Here is a 17,671-nt window from a genome sequence, read left to right as displayed (position 1 = left end):
ATATTTGCTATGCCATTGTTTTCTCCTGATCAGGGAGGAAGACAGACAGAAGATGTGCAATGCTGATAGAAGTGAGAATGCCAGAGATAAGTGTGTTTTTTAAAGTATCCAAGGGATTACGTGGGGCTCACAGTGGGCTGTCAGATTCCCGGGAGGAGGGTTGCCCCTTGCCCATCCTATCTTTGACACCCTCAGTTATAGAAGCACCAGGAGTACAAATGCAATAACCAGAACCAGACGCTTCCTGCTCACGGATATGAGGGGGGAGGCGGACCAAAATAACTGCACAACACTAATAGCAGACTCTGAGAAGCCACCCCTTCTCTCCTGGAGTTCCTTCCTACACACTCCTTCTAAGTAATTTCTAACCTTATGATGATTCACAGAAAGAAGAATAGAAGTTATTGGCGTTTGTAGTAACAGGATGAGAAAGTGCGAGACTTCCTGTTATGTGTGTGTGACAGCTGGTGATAAGTGGAGGGCCCTGCACAGGAAATCCGCTCAGCTTCTGCAATGTGACCTGCCTGAAACTTGGGCGCTCCTTCAGTCTGGACGTTGATGGCAGGACAAAGGGGTGCCTGGACTATGGGCGAGGTGGTAGAGAAGAGTTTGGAAGGGCCCCTGGCACCTCCTACTGATGAACCCTCCCAGAAAAGGGGAGACTTGGTAGAACTCTTAAACGGAGATAAGGTAAAATTTGACGACGCGGGACTCTCCTTAATTCTGCAGAATGGCCTGGAGACCCTTCGACTGGAAAACTCTCTGACAGATGTCATCTTGTGTGTGGACATTCAGGAATTCTCCTGCCACCGCGTGGTGCTTGCTGCAGCCAGCAACTATTTCAGGTCAGCACATCTAAGACCAGAGTCAAATTGGGCACGATTTGTCAGGAATCTCTGTATTGATGTGGGAGCCCAATCTAAACTAGTTGGCTGTTGCATTTATGGTTTGTATATCTGTTTAGGTTTCTGTGTTCATTCAAGGTACAAGAAAGGAAGCTATTAAACCTTAGATTTTAGGATTTAAGCCAAATTATGAGAGATTGGCATAAATAAAAGCAATATTTATATATTATGGTAGATCTTCTGTGTGATGTGTCCTTGTTCCAGAGGATGGAAAATTACTGAAGTCATGGGGATTTTTTCCCCTTTGGTCTGACTAGTGTGTGGGAAATATGATGATATTGTCTTTGTTCACCAGTAGGGGTAGAGAAAAGGACATGGCCTCTCTTATGGAGTTGTCAAATGGCTTGCTGAAAATTAGGGGTTTCTGTTTGTGCTGAGGGGGTGGGTGAGAAGGGAAAGCTGTTACAAAGGTGCTTTAGAAGCGAGAGGATCCTAGTTACAACAAACTCAGAGACCTGGGTTCCATCCCACTCTGTCCCTTCCTGACTCTGGGACTTTAGGCAAGTCACTCAGTGCTCTGAGTTTCTGTTTTGTCATCTCTAAGATGGGAACAATAATGATTAACTCTCAGGATTGTTGTGATAACATGAGAGGGAAAAGTGTCTCACAGACTGCATAGCATAGAGCACATGCTCACTATATCTTTGTTGAAATTTGTCACCTATTCTGCTTGGCTCAGCTAAGAACCATTTATTGAGTGTTTACCAAGAGCAAATGCCTGGGGTAGGAATGTGGGAGAATCAGGAAGCCAGTAAATACAGCTGGATCCAGAGTTCTCCAGATTGATGTAGACATGGTGGGAACCAGTCCCCAAGGAAAATGTGGATGAAGAAGGTATTTGGGGAACACTTACAATGAGAAATACCCTTATAATACCTCAATGAGATTTTTCTTAATTCTTGATTCTGGCAAGGGAAATTAAAACAACTTATGTAAATATCATGGAAGTTGTTGTTGTTTTTTGAGATGCTTGGAGGGAAATTTTGTTTGAAATTCAGAGTAGGGTCAGGAGGTTGTTGTAGAACTGATTAGGTCCTATGTGGAGACAAGACAAGAGGATAGCTGGTTTGCAGAAAGTGGCAGACAGACAGACACATAGTTACCTGATTTTATTTTTGTAGCAGCATGGTGAAAGTGGCTGATGTGCCCTTTTATAGATGAGAAAATAGGAACCAACATTGTATATTTAGTCATTGCTGGAGCAAGGATTGAGCACATTCTAGAAATATTTGTTTTTACTGCAAAACAAACTGCCACTGCGTTTGGAGCTTCATTCCACAAGAAGTATGTAAAAGGTAGGATGTAGGCACAGCCATAAAGATGGGTTGATATAGGTAAACACATGACTCTAGCAACATTGACCATAGGCTTTCACATTGATCATAAGCCCTTTAAGAAGTGAATGCAAGTCAGCTTAGCTTAATGCCCTGGATATTCATTTTTAGGTTGATAACTTTCTATTTTGAATCACTGGAAAACTGCTGTCATAAAGCGTATACCCGATTAGTGATTTTGTTAGTGGCTCGTCCTGGCTACGGAACAGGACTGCTGGCTGTGTGCTCTTGAGTACATCACTGGTTTCTCTGATCCTCGGATTTCTCATCTTAAACAGAAGGTGTGTGGGCACAGTCCTTCCAACTCTGCTGATGTAGGATACTTAGAGAAAGTCTCGCCGGTCCTTAGAGGAGGCGGCGGCAATGAGAAGCTGGGGCCCACATGGTGTGTGTTTCTGCCATGGCTGAAGAGTCTCTTCTAAAAATGCCTGGTCATGAAGGGAAATTCCTTCTATTCTTTCCTTCGGAACAGTGACTTTTGGTTCTTATCTTGGTATTTCCAAGATGACTTTCCTCCTCTAATGAACACATTAATCATGGAGACAGGATTTTTTTTTTTTTCTGATACTACGATTAACAATAACTTCTGTCATTGAGCACTTATTGTGGGCCAGGCCCTGTGCCACCTGTGTCACATACACTATCCCACAACAATTTTATTACCATTGACAGAAGAGGAACCAAAGCTCAAAGTGTTTCAGTTAACCAAGCGGCGAAGTGGGATTTGAACCTTAGGACTGACGTTAACTTTAACATTGCCTCATCGCCTGTCTTGCTTTGTTTCTAAGATTTTGAAAGGGGCAGGGAGCCAAGTTCCCCTTATGCCCAGACTTTGGAAGGGCAGAGAGTCTGCTCTGCCTGAAAGGCTTCTGACATAGCCCTCTGCATTTCAGAGGGCCTGGAAACTGGTTGTCAAATTACATAGGTGTTTTTGTTTTTTTTAACCTTTAATCATTGAGAACATAAATATTTTCTGCTAAGTGGTTGAACCATAGTTTATTTAACCAGATGTTTGGATTGTTTTTAATCCTTTGCTATTACAAAAAATGTACACATGTCTTTTCATATGTGTGTGACGGTGTCTGGAGTATATTTCTAGAAGAGGGTCTGCCGTTTTAGTAGATATTGTCTGATTCTCTTTGATAGGGGTTCAATAATTTTGCCCTCCCCACAGCCTTGCCAAAAGAGGATGGCTTCAAACTTTTGGATCTTTCCCAATCTAATAGATGAGAAACAGTATCTCAATTTAGTTTTAATTTGCATTTCTCTTATTTTAAATAAGGTCTGCAGTTCTTCTTATTCTGTGAACTACCTCTTCACAGTCTTTCAAATTTTCATGGACATTTTAAAATTAAAAGGTATTTTTTATCAAAGTACTACATGCAAATAGTTATCAGAGTCAAACTGTATTTAAAGGCTGTTTAAATTCTTCTTTACTTTCTATATCCTTCAGTCTTGCTCACTAGAGCCCATCATTTTCAACACTTAGCTTTTTCTTCTAATGTTATAATTATACTTCTACAAAACATGCTTGTACTGCTCTTTATTTTTTTTGCCTTATAGACGTATTTATTTTTTAAAATAATTTCATTGAAGTATAACTTACATAAAATAAAATTTACCCATTTAAGTGTACAATTCGATAATTTCCTAATAAATTTACAGTTGTGCAGCAATCATCACAATCTAGTTTTAGAAAATTTCCATCAACCCTAAAAAGATCCCTCCTGCCCAACTGCAATCATTCTCCATTCTCACCCTCACCACCAAGCAACTATGAATCTTTCTGTCACTATCAGTTTGTCTTGTCTTTTCTGGATATTTAATATACTTGGTATACTGATCTTTCATGATTTCTCAGTGTTAGGCATCGGTAAAGATTCCTAGTATGTCTGATAAAGAGTTACTACTTATACCTATCTCCTGTACCATGCACTCTCCTCCTATAATCTTTCAATATGCCATCACATTTTTGATAAATTTATATTAAGAGTTTACATTATGCCCATAAAAATATTGTTTCCTGTTGAGCCAAATTGTGTGAGATTATTACATTTCTTTTCTTATAAACTTTTTTGTGCCTTTCCTGAAGTAAATAATTTATTCTTTTTTCCATTTCCGTATTGTTTGCTCACAGCCTCACCACAGTCATCTTTCATGTGGTCCAAAGCATCAGAAAATCCACAAGTTCCATTTTCCCCAGAATCTTCTTCTTTTCCATCATCCTACACATGTTCTCTGGACCTGCTGCCCAGCTATTTTCTAGTTGCACATGAAGCAATGGTGGCTGCAAACAGGGACTATATTAGTAACACAGACAATGTAGTTCCTTTTGGAGGCCTATTTAAAAGTCTTGAGTAGAATGAGGAAGTTGGGAAAATATGTAGGGTTGAGACTGAGAAAAGGGTGAGGGAGAATAAAGCTTAGAAAGTAGCTCATAACATGCATTAAATGTCAAACGGTCAAATGTCAAAAAGTCTAAATATTTTCATGGCAGAAAAATTGAGGGCAGTATAGATTTAACATTCGTGTTGATGTTTTTAAAAAATTTATAAGACTACTAGTGTATTTTATAAGTATGAATAAAGTCGTCATTTGTGCTATGCCTTTGGTCAGGTGCCTATGTCAAAGTCATTGGAAGGGGTTTTCATCTGTCATACTGAGCCCATCACCCAAAGGATCTCCATTTAAACCAGCGGTTCTCTCCATTTGGTTGGGGGAGCAGCTAACTGCAGAATATGGCACACTCCACAAATGATATTGATCTGTGAGAGCAATCATGTTGTGATTCCCAGGTTGGTAGAGGGCAGGGAGAAGGGAGATGGAGGAAGGGGTCATCAGCTTCTCTCAGTCAGACCTGAGGACTGGCCCTTCCGACATGAATATAAAAGCTTCCAGGCTGAGGCTGAGTCAACAGTAAGCTCCTTTGTTGCGGCCAATGCTGAAATCCCTAGACTGGCCCTGCCTTGTATTTCAGTACCTCAGTCCCTGGGACTGGTTGCCTTAGGCTATGATGAGGAGACTTTGATCATTAGCCAGGAATGAGAAGGGTACTGTGGGCACAATCTATTGATTATTACTGTATATTAACCAATTACTGAATGGCAGAAAGTGGGGTGAGAGGCTATTCTTAAGCCTTAAATATCGTAACCCTTTGCTTTTCTCCATACTGGTGTAATGTGTCTAAAAAGGAGCCAGTAAGTACAGGTGATAGAATAAGTACAAAAGAAAGCGAGAATGAGTTAAGGCCATCTAGGTTTGGATTAAAAACCCACCGAATGGCAAAAGTGTTGATTGCTGCTGCCACATTGGGTACACCTGGTAAACTCAAGTGAACTAATGATTGATTGTACTTCTAGCATTGGGTTCTGCGTTTCATACTTTTAATGGTGTCCTTTTTGCAGAACCAATATGGTGGCTAGTATTTAAGTACTGTGGGTCTGTAATTCCTTATCTGTAATTCCAAAATCCCCAAACGGCTGAAAAATGAAAAAATTTTATAACTTTTTTGATGGACAAATCTGTGATTTGAACTATACTCATCTGGTGGAGGGAGACACCTGTCCTGAACTGAGGGGAGGCTACTTGGAGTCTTCATTTGTTCCACTTATGGCAACTATTCATGTATTCACTATATAGCACTAATGCATTTTGTTAAAGGTGCTGGAGGTGCTATATAATACTAAAGATATGGTAATATTCAAACAAGTCTGAATGCCAAAACACATCTGGCTGCAAGATTTTTTTGATAAGGGACTTGGGACTTTCTGATAAAATTAGTTTTCAGAATAAAATTTTTCTGTTATTCTTCTACCTTTTTTTATCTGCATATTTTTACATACTTGTAAACATAGTTTACATACAATTTTATATCTTGCTTTGCACTCTTTTTAAATAATCTTTCCCTCATGGTGCTCCACAGTGTTATTCATAACCACTATTTATTGATTTATCTGTAATTTTTAATAGATGCATATTATAAAAATCATTCTCTTATTGTGAGTATAGGGTGCTTCCAATATTTTATTTTTATAAATGATGTGGTGATAAACATCTTTGTATTGAGTATTTTTTGCAGTTTGGTATATGGAAAGGCCAACATTTTTTTGAGCAATAACTGCATGCTGAGAACTTTGCTGGATTCTTTTTCATTTCATTTAATTCTCATAATATCAATAATTAGATGACCAGTAGATAGCATTGTCTCCATTTCATCTTCCAGGGAACTCCCTTTGATAGGAAGAATGGTTTCCTAAGGAAAGCAGACCTTCCCACTGGGCAGAAATGTGGCTGTTTGGACATTTCTGTGTAAGATCATTAATTCCTCTTCCCTGCCATGAACTAGTATGGGCTACAATAAGCTGAAGCTGAAGAGAAAATGTAAAAATTACTGCCTCTGTGTGCATGCACACACATACACAGGCAGAATACTGTGAGAACATGCAATCCAATTTGCATCAGGGGCTGAGCTGAGAGACCCCTGTAGCAGCAAAGACGCAACATGCCTTAGGGCACCAGTCTCGGTCAAAGGGCTAAATAAGAAATAAGAAGGCAGGTCAGGGTGTGAGGTGAAGGACAGCATGATTTGAAAGTATAGGGCCTCAAGAACCTACAGGACATCACTGAGGCTGGCACCAATAACTGCTTGGTATAGTGGAAAGAACACTGTCTTAAAGTCATGTCACTGGGGATTCAGTCCAGACCCTGCCATTTACCGACTATGCAAATCTTGGAGGAATAGCTTGGTTTCTCTGAGGCTCAGCACCATTTTCTATAACATAGTGAGGCTAATGATTTGTGTCTACCTACCCTGGTGAGTTGTTGTGAAATATGCATAATAAAATTAATTCATTTATAAATTTATTTGCCTAAACATTTTGTGCATGGTAATAAGTCAGATTTATTAATTTCAAGGAATAGAAGTCAACTGGCTTTTTTTTTTTTTTGAGAAGAGGATTTATGTAGGTAACCCACAGAATCCCCCAAAAGGCTGGAGTACCAAACTCAGAAAACAAACAGGAGCAAGGGAGGTAATGGCCAGGAGCATAGATAGCCCAAAGCCTCCCAGAATCTGCATGGGGAGGACTCCCCCGCTGTTGAAGGATCCTGGAGGCCAAGGCTGCTAGCATAGCTGTAGTGACTGGCACTGCTGCCATGGCTGTTTCTGAAAACTGGAGGCTGCTGAGGCTTCTGCTGCCTCAACCAGAACAGGTTCTCATCTGTCCCTGCTTCTTTGCATCACTAGCTTCCAGTTCACAGCCTGGGGTAGATTTATTTGATTGGTCAAGGCTGAATTACGCATGTTAACGTGTTAGCTTGGTAAGTGAGTATTGGCCCTTTGTAGCTTCTGGATTGGTAAGTGGCTTCTGCTACACACCACGTCTCATTCAGACGGAGAATTTGTCATACCTAGGTAGGGTTTCAGATGCTCGGCAACCAAAATGACAGGGATCCATTATATGCAGTCTATGGGCCAGGCCTGCATTAGGTGCAGAAGAGGAGTTAACGTAGCATGAAGACTATGCAAGTATTAAGGAATATTGCTTGTCACATACGCATCAGAAATAAGGATCCTGAGCTCCTAGCGGACAACTGTGAATAACCCTGGCTACACCTGTGAGCATGTGTGGCAAAAAGGCATCTTCCATCATGTGTAGACTAGAAGCAGTTGAAAGTGTGAGCTACGAGAAGGTCCTTGGAACCATTGCAATAGCTAGCATTCAGCATACACCCTGTAAATGTTTGATGTGAATAAAAACTTGATATTCCTCCTGCAGTTTCAGTCGCTGATTAAGTAGCATCCTGGTCAGAGCAGGAAGTCCTCACAGAGTTAGGAGGCTATTGCACAACTTTAGAAAAGGGAAGCATGATAAAGCATGGTCACCAAAGGAAAAATTGGAAGGAGCAGCTAAAAAATCCAAAATGCTTCAGAATATCGTGGATTCAACAGTGACTCCTGCGGAGCTTTTTTAGGATTGGAAGGTGCTTGGTGGGGGTTGCTGTTCCAGGCAGAAGTGCAATTGGATCCTTTCAATTTTCAATAAGATGTCATCTCTGTCATCTCCATACTGATGTCTAGGGCATGTAGATCTTTCACTCAAGGCTAGAAAATCTATTTCTTTCCTGTTTTGAATGATGTTCCCTGCAGTTCTCAACTAGAACAACAGAGAAATACTTTCATCATTCACATCTCAAGTTCTAAACTTTATCCCTATATCAAGCACACAGATATGTAGTTGTCCCTGTATGAAAATGCCTTTACAGAACTAGATTCCAGTACAGCAAACACCAAACAGTCCATGAGAAGAGCCGGTCCTGTGCAGAACATCTGTGTTTTTGGTAAAACTGCCTTGGAACGTACCATTCATCACATTGCTCGGTGTTCTATGTTAGTTAGCATTCTTTGGTTGTAAGGGACAGGAACTCTAGTCAAATCTAAGAGGAAGGTATTTGGGCACATAACCAAACCATAGGAAGGGCTGGGATATAGCAGAGCCCAGTGGGAAGAGGAATCGGCCTTGAATGTCATCAGAGGGCTTTCTCTCCACCCCTACTTGGCTTCTTGCTCAGGTGTGATTTCTCAGATGGACTTCTGCTACTTGAGTGGGAATTTGCCTGTTGACAGCTCTGAGACTTTGGTTCCACAGAGAAACTGAGGGGCTAGCTTCAGTTTGAAAAACCCACAGGAAAAACTCTGATTGGCCCAGCTCCATTTAATTACCCAATCTTAGACCAATCAGGGAGGTGCATAATAATCAGTCCAGCTTACTTCAGGAGTCCACTGTTCAAGGAAGAGGTGAAGGTTTGTGTGCGAGTGTGTGTGTGTGTGTGTGTGACTTGAACCAAAGCATTTACCAGAAGCGCTTTGGACAAAAGGAAAATTAATGTCTATTAAAGAGGAATAACAAGTTCAGGTTTATTTTCATTTATTAGTCAACTTATTGTGTACTTCTGTTTTTGTTTTAGCTGTCAGGAAGCTCATTGCATTAGCTTTCCATAGCCTAGGTTTCAGTATTATATTGTCCTCTAACTTTCATTATTTAGTTATCTTCTTATTTTTCATTGTTTTGGATTTTATCATACCTCTGCTGTTTAAGTATAAGTCATTGTAAGTTCTTTTGGAGAAGCCGTTTCCGCATAAAAATAAGTCTCCTTTGCTAGGAAAGAATATCATTTAGGCAACATACATGTCCTCTGCCAGCTGTAAGGTTAGGCATTCTTCTATTATATTTAACTTTTATGGAAAACATTAAGGCCACAATTACAGGAGTGCTGATTTTAAAGCACAATTTACCCAAAAGTTGCATCATAGCCCTTTCCGATGAGACACTCAAGGATCTATGAAAATTAACTACCAGCAGGTTTATATATAATGATAAAGGTCCAGGGTCAAGTAAGAGCTGACTGGCATTCACAAGATCATGATGTGTTTGTTATGTAGAGTAAGCTCAGGCTTGTAGGGGGCTGGATATCAAAGGCACCTTGGTGTTGGGGGAACTAAAAAAGGGGGAGCAGGTGGCAAATGAATAATTCCTGGAAGATGGTTAGTGGACAGAGCACACAAAAACAGAACAAAGAAAAATGAAGATTAGGAAATTTAGGAAAATTATCAGGTGACTGGCAGGACCCTTAAAGCTCAGGATAACAGGTTAGGTTGGCAGGAGATGTCTGTTTCATTTGCAGATGAACTGGAGGTAGAGGGGAAGAGACTTCTTGGTAATTGCTGGGAGAACCTGCACTCTTCCCATACTTCTCAGTGTACCACCAGTGATTCGTAGGCCTTTAATCGTATAGCTAAGTGGGGGGATGACAAAATATATTGTTTCGAGTGGATTTAGTGAAGTTCTATCCATTTATCTATTAATGTATTTATTCAGTTGACAAATTTACCAAGTGCCTATGCCAGGCACTAGATGTACAAAGATGAATGAGTTATAGTTTTCCCTTGATCTTGAAATCACAATCAGTTAGTGGAGAGGGACAGGTAAATCAATGTTTCAGTACAAGGTGACAAGTGCTATGATGGAGCTCTGCTTATTAAATCATACTGGAGACAAATCAATCAAAGAAGGCTTCCTGGAAGAGGTATTATCTGAGCAAAGTTTTAAAGGACAAGTAGGCCAGAAGGGACCAAATGAGGGGGAGAAGGCAGGCAGCACTCCAGGCAAAAGGAAACACATTTGAGAAGGTATCATTCAGCTTAAGCGTGGGAATCAGAGGCAGAAGAATAGGGTTGGAGTAAAGGATATGGGTGGCCCAATAAAGCCAAGAGTGGCCGGGGTCAGATCATGAAAGGTTTTGTTGGGCTAGGAGAAGAGTTTGAAATGTATCTTACAGGTAGCGGGAAGCCGTGGAAAAGTTTTTAAGCAGGAAAGTGGCCTAAGATTTCTGTTAAAGTTGTTAAAGATTCTGTCTGGGAGGACCAGTCAGAAACAGAGGCCACTTTCTCTGGGGATTGCCACAGTCCACATCATGGAGTGAGGCTTGGTAAGTGTTGCAGGATCTGAATTTCAGCCCCAACTCTGGCCTGGGCAGTCCTGAGAGCAGGCCAAACTGTGGTAGCTCCTCCTTCTCTTCTGGCTTTGAAATTCTTCTCCATACCATGGCTGGAGGATCTCCTGTCTTGCTCCTTTCCTTCTGGATGAAAAAATAGGCCTGGTGGTCCAGATTCCTCCGTGACAGCTGGTAGAGGGATAACTCTAGAACATACGTATGATCATCTTTGTCCTGTCACGAGAGGATAACGTCTATGACTGAGAAAGCCGCGTCTCAACACCTGAATCCCTGGGAATGAGGATTGGGACCAGTGCCAGTTCACATGTTCTTAGGTGGTGATACCAGGGAATGCACAAAAAAATCTCCAAGCAGAGGCTGATCCTCGACTTCTGGATAATGACATGGAGGTCATAAGGAAGCCAGAAAGGGGTTCTGGGGGGCTAGGGTAAAAAATATTTGAAAGGGAGAGTGATAGGAAGCCTCCAGGGCAACAGCCTGGTTGGTATGTGGCAGTGGACAGTAAGCACAATGTTGACCCTGTTCCCAGCCCAGTGGGAAGTGAGAATCACACCAGACCTCACTGAGCAGGGTTGTGAGGGAAGTGGCGTTTTGTTAGGGGAAGCCAGGTTTCATCTCCAGAAAGGAGGTGGGAGATGTGCGAGAACAAATTAAGGCGAAGAACAGCTCCATGTTTTGTATTGTAAAATCTCAGGCAGAAGAGCTTAGGATAAATATCCTGGGCTTGGGGTTCCAATTCAGAGAATCACTACATATAAGTACAGTTCTCTACACACATGGTTCGCTCCAGGTCACTCAGTCTTGAGGCTCGTCATTATTTATTCTCATGGTAGTTAGAGGAGGAAAGTGGGATTTGGAGAATGTGGAATATAATAGGCAAATCCACTTGGCCTACTTGAAGTACAGGATTGCACTGCATGTGTAGTTTCCTATCCATCCATCCATCCATCCATCCATCCATCCATCCATCCATCCAACCATCTAACAAACATTCAATGTCTACTATGGGTCAGTAAATAAGAATTAAGAGAGAAATAAAATACAACCCTTATCCTTCAGTGCTTACGAATCTAATAGAGGAGAAGACATATTAAAAAATGGTCCCAAGAGAGTGTACATAGAAAGACCTGTCTCAAGCCCAAGGCTGTTGATATAAACAGAGGCACATGTTGAAAACTGCTAGTCATTGGGTGTAGCTGTATCACGGAGTGGGAAGGGGACTGACCGTACTGTGAAGGGCCTTATGTGTCAATATTGAGCATACAAGAAGCAACATTTTTTTTCCTGGGCACTTTTCTGACAATCTTCTTTGGCACTTGGGACCATTTTTTATTGGGGGTTTCTCTTATTCAGTGGGCCAGTCAGGAAACTGCACTGCAAATGGCAGATACTCAGTTCAAAGTAGTACAAGCATTACAAAAAATTATTTGCTCACATAATTTAAAAGTCCGAGAGTATTAGTTTCAGGCCTAGTTGTATCCTTGTGCTCAAATAATGTCATCAGGACTCAGTTTCTCTCTCCACCTCTTGGCTCTACTTTCCTCTGTGTTGATTTCGTTCTCAGAACAGGTCTTTACACATATAGGCAAGAAGATCTCCAGCAGCTCTAAACTTTTATTTCTCTCAGCTCAGCAATTGCAGTGGGGAAAAAGCTTCTATTTCCCAATAATTCCCTACAAAGTTCTAAAACTGGCTTTAATTGGACCAGCTTTTTTTATGCCCATGTGTGAACCAATCACTTTGGCTTGGGAGGCATAGTATGTGACTTGGACCATGCTTACCTCTGGTCTAGAGATGTGGCTGGCTGCATCCAAACCTCCCAGGCTGATATCGGAGGGATTGTTCTCGAAGGAAAATCTGAGTGCTCCTACTGAAACAAAAAGGAATGATGTTGGGCAGGCAAAACAAGAACTTCCTATTATATCTTTATGGCTGAATCATTGTTGAATCCTGGCCATAAGCATTTGCCATGATTTATGTTCTATCCTGCCTGATCTTGCAGAATAAAACAAGCCATTCTTTCTGTCATTAATTTTGATGGGCTGAGCTACGTGGTATGCTGAGGCTTCAGCAATGGGCCAGTGGGGCTGGAAGGGACTCTGTGGTTCTATGGGAACACGGCTGGAGTTCTGGTCTCCATTGAATGCATGTGCAGTGTCCTTGAGGAATGGTAAACTTGGGTGAGGAGCAAGACAGAAGGCAGTTCTTTTGAGATCTGATGATGTTTAGAGTCAGATGGGGGTAGCTCTGGAGTTCCAGATCTTATGACTGTTCAGAGCAAAGACTCAGCCAGCAATTAGAGGTTCAAAGAAATGACTTCAGGCCCTAGAGCGAGAGGGCTGAGTGCTGTTAGTCATGTTCCTGGAGTGGTAAGAGATGGCCATGAACCCCCAAATCCTTCTCTGAAGGCACTCTTCCAGGTGTGTGAGATTTACATGTGCATGGCAGGTAAGAACAGAGAATTGCACAGTTACTAATAGGACTTTGGTACTACATCCTGTTTCAGAACTCCTAGCTCTAATGAACTATGTCACTTGAATATAAGCTTCAGGGGCCCTGTCTATACAGCTAAGCTAGGGAAGACTTAAGAGGCCAGGACAAAGCCTGTTTATATCTGAGCACCCTCCCCTCAATTTGGCATGCAGCCTCATGGAATTCTAGTAGGGCTGGATCTCAGAAGATGAAGGAGAGAATCTACAGGGAGGGAAGGCTTTGAAGGGCACATCTGTCCCAGCGCTATGACCAGTTGTTTCCTTGACCTGGACTTTTGTCTAATCTCCTCCTTCTCAGTGTGAGCCAAAGGGGCTGATGTTGGAGAGCAAGGTGACCTCTCTCTAGAGTAGTGGTTCTTAAACTTTGGTTTGCATTTGGAATTATGGGTGGGGGCTCTGTGAGCCTAATAAAATCCATGTTCCCAGCTTTCAGCTTAGGGGGTCTGGGGACCATAGAGAGTGATGTCACCCCATGCTAGGTCACCCTTGCGTCTGCTGACTCCCTGCTTTCTTTGCAGTGAAAACCCCTTTGATTGGCTACATTGGGTTTGTATCGAATAATCCTTTCTTAACAATCGTGTTCATTGAGCAGCACATAATTATTAATTAAAAAATTTTAACCAACTATATACATATGAACACTTATATTCTTAAGTAGAATTTAACTCAGTTTGCAACCAATATTATAGCCACTCCAACCCACGAGATATTGTGGGTTGGAGTGGTTATAATATTGATTGCAAACCAATTATATTAGTTTCTGGTATAAATGAAATGATGAAGGACCAAGAGGAAGAACAGAATGGGGGCAGCACTGATAGAACCAGTCTAGGCATGAGACAGTGGGGATGGTGGAGGCGGGTTTTGGTTTTTAGGACCATAATGGGGTTACAGGTGTAGGAAGCAGGGAGTTCAGAAGCAGGTACGGACTACTGGAGAGGGGGTGAAACACAGAGGATTTGGGCTGAGTGAAAAATTCTGAGTTGGTGACATTTAGGAAGTGCAAGAGTGTGTAGAACTCATCAAGGTCGTAAATGGAATGTTCTGATATTGACGTATCTTCTTCAAGCTCCAGGCCTTGGACCTGGTAGTGTGATGTAAGTTCTCCATGGGGGTGAAGGGCACGTGAAGCAGGCTTCCTCAAACTCATTCTTCAAAGGTGTTTGGTAATTCTTGGAGGTGGAGATTCTTGTCAAAAGCAAACAACTGGGAAGGACAAGCTTTTTTTGGTTGTTCATTCATTCATTCAAGCATTTATTTTCTCCTCAAATATTTGCTGAGTCCCTACTAGGTTACAGGTGCTGTTCTAACCCCAGAGATACAGTGGTGAGCACACACTCTAGTGAGGAGACCATTGTTGAACTAGTTAACAAATAGATGTGTAATATAATTTCAAGTTGAGAAAAGGTTATGAAGAAAAATAAAGGAGGTAAAGATGTTAGGGAGTGACTATTTAGATTGGGGGCAGTGTCGGGGAGGGCTGCTCTGAGTGGGTAACATGAGCAGATATCTGAATAAGGTAAGGAATGAGTCCTGTAGAGCTCAGAGGGGATAATGGCCTAGGAAATGTTTGGGGCCATGCCCCGACTTCATTCCAGAGACTTTGGGGCCCATAGATGTCTTTATGGCTGTTGCGGGAGACAAACTCACTTGCCCAGGCTCTTTTTTGGGGTCGGCGCTGACTCACTGCTGAAGTATTGGGCAACTGGCTCCTTGCTGTGAAACTGTTTCTACTGTAAAATCAGGATTTTAATAGTTGTCTCTGTTTTACAAGAGTCTCACGAGAATTGATCAATGTCTGTCTAGAAAGTATTTTTTTTATTGCACGAAAATTTCATTTATCTTGTTTATAAGCTAAACAGTAAATGGTTAGCAACTTAACCCAGCTATGTTTCAGAGAGGAAAATTTGATCTGGTTCACTGAGTGCTGATACTCAGTTGACCCCCTAAAGATGGCTTTGAACTTTTGCTGATTTTCTTGGTTTCGGTGCCCTGTTGAGCGTCAGACTCAGAGCCCAAAGTCCTGGGTTCTGGTCCCTATTCTATTGCTGACAACTGGTATGGTCTTGGGCAATTCACTTTATTTCTACCTATAAAATGGGTATAAGAATTAAAGAAGATAATGCCGTTTGCCCTACAAAGTGCTGTAAACATAGATGTAAGAGATTAGTCGTTAAAGTGGAAACCTAGGGGTGGCCCACCTTGCATAGGTTGTGTACATTTCATGGGGTGTCAGTGTTGCCAGAATGTGTCCATGGAACTCCTGGTAGAGAGGCAGGAGGCCTCAGAGTCTGGTCTATGAGAAGTACATAGATTTCTCCTTAGTTTCACCTTATCTGTGTTTGGCATCGTGGCTGTGGCCCAGGAGAGTGTATTGAAGTGACAGATAATCAGTGAAAAAGTTTCCAAGGGCAGAAAAATGCTCTTTGAGAGCCAAGGTAGGCAAAAGAGCCCTGAAGAGAGGACTCTGTCTTTAGGGCACTTCCTTCCTCTCGCTCACGAACATTTACTGAGCTTCTACTATGTGCCAGGCACCATGCTAATCTTTCTAGACCAGTGCGTGTGTGGCCTGAGTCCTAATTCTACTCTGGATGGGTGGTGGACAGCAGTGCAGTGACTCTGACACCCACTGACCTGATACAGACCCGGCCCTCAGGGGTTGCAAAAGAGTGTGATGGACCTGCCTAACGCGAGAATCTCCCGCCTTCCCGCCAAGGTCCCTCTGATCAGGTCCAAAATACCTTCCCTCAGTGAGTGCTGGGTACGTGCTCACCGCTTTGTGCACATTATCTTACTTATTCTTCTCAACAACTCACTGGGGTAGGGACTATTATTATACCATGTCACAGAAGAGGAAACTGAGGTTTGCTCACTTGTACAAAGTCTCGCAGTGAGCTAGCATCAGAGCCTAGACTGGACCACAAGCCCCCCTCTCCACCTGCCAACAGCCAATGCTGCAGTCTTCTTTCCACCCTTCCCAAAGCTCCTGGAGCATCTTTGCTTGTGCAAATACACACGTACTCACTGAAAGCCAGAGATGCCTGAGAATTTATCTCCTTGTCAGCAGGTGCTAGAGTATCACAGCCCAGCTTCTTTGCTTCTTGTTGGGACAGCTCTGGAGTGTGTTCTCCAGGGTCCCCTGCAGAATCAGATCAAAGTGACTTTCTATATGACTTCTGTCTTGCTTGGTCTCCTCCCCTCCCTGTCCTGCTCCCCCAACTTTTCTAACTCATCACTAGCTCAGGGGAGTTGGCTTCTGGGGAGTGCAGACACCCATTCAGTTTGGGTTGAGCTGAGGCAGGATGTTAGTGACTGACTTCAAGAGAGAATTCAGAAGCTGCATCTGGCGGTGACAGCCCGATCAAGAGTTCAGATGATCTCAGTAATTATGTCACATGGGAAATACATAGGCTTCATTTAAGAGCCCCTCAAAGTGCAGAGCATTGAATTAGATAATTTACATACCTATCTCATTTAATATTAAAACATCTCTCCATTAGACTTTTCCAGTTTTCACTGGAATTTTTGAGATTATATAAATTCAACAAAATTCACCTTTCATTAACCTTAAAATCACAGTCTAGGTGAAGTAGCATTTCTAAACTTAACCTTGGTGGGACTCCTGTGATATATTGTTTCAGTTATAAGAAGCTTCATTTGACCCAATCATCACTGCTCATTGTTTGCTGCTAAATGTCCTGTTTCTCATATACACGTGGATGTGGCACCGATGTGAGTGGGATTCACATTACTCCTGAGATGACTGCAGATCAAGGTGACCTAACACCAGAGTTCAGTACTGATGCTCTAGAGCTTCACTGTTTAATACAGTAGCCACTATGTACATGCGGCACTGAGCATTTGAATCATGGCTGATCAGAGTTGAGAAGTGTTTTAAGTTTAAAATACATATGAAGGATTTTGAAGACTTAGTATAAAAAAATGTAAATCATCTCAATAATTAAAAAATATTTGTTACACGTTGAAATGCTAATATTTGATATGTTACTGTAAAATTTAAAATGACACATTTGGCTTTGACTATATTTCTGTTGGCAGCAGTGCTCTAAAGGCTCAAACAAAGGGAAGTTTAAGGAGTGAGCTTGTCCAACTCCTCCCAGGAAGGCAGGCTGAGCTGAAAGGAAATTGTGTAGTTTTTTTTTTTTTAGGTGAGGCAACCATTGGTTGACCTCACAGATTGCAAGGACCTTGTCAGCTTACAATCCTTTATTTTTTATGCCTACAGAACCTGATATTCCTAGTAACCGGGCCCAACCCTGCTTAGCTTCCAAGATCAGACAGAATTGGGCTTGTTCAGGGTGGCATGGCTGTAGATGTAGTTGTTTTGTTGTTTTGATGGTAGAGTTCTTAATGGAGTCAGGAGGCAACCAGATGAGTCCTGTGTGATATCATTTTAAAAGTTGTG

At 41.9% G+C, this 17,671-nt stretch overlaps 1 protein-coding gene across 1 annotated transcript in view; it reads left to right on the top strand.

Annotated features, from left to right (window-relative positions):
* Window positions 1–516: 516 nt before the first annotated feature.
* The window catches only part of KLHL6 (kelch like family member 6), a 45,389-nt gene continuing 28,234 nt past the window's right edge, over window positions 517–17,671 (top strand). The window contains exon 1 of the mRNA XM_006925765.1: window positions 517–845. Coding sequence (XP_006925827.1) covers window positions 559–845 — 287 coding nt within the window. The 5' untranslated portion in view covers window positions 517–558. The remainder of the gene's footprint in view (window positions 846–17,671) is intronic.

The sequence above is a fragment of the Pteropus alecto genome, unplaced genomic scaffold (genome assembly GCF_000325575.1).
Source record: "Pteropus alecto unplaced genomic scaffold, ASM32557v1 scaffold88, whole genome shotgun sequence".
In the NCBI taxonomy this organism is placed as follows: Eukaryota; Metazoa; Chordata; class Mammalia; order Chiroptera; family Pteropodidae; genus Pteropus; species Pteropus alecto.
This window is presented reverse-complemented; position numbering and strand designations above follow the sequence as displayed.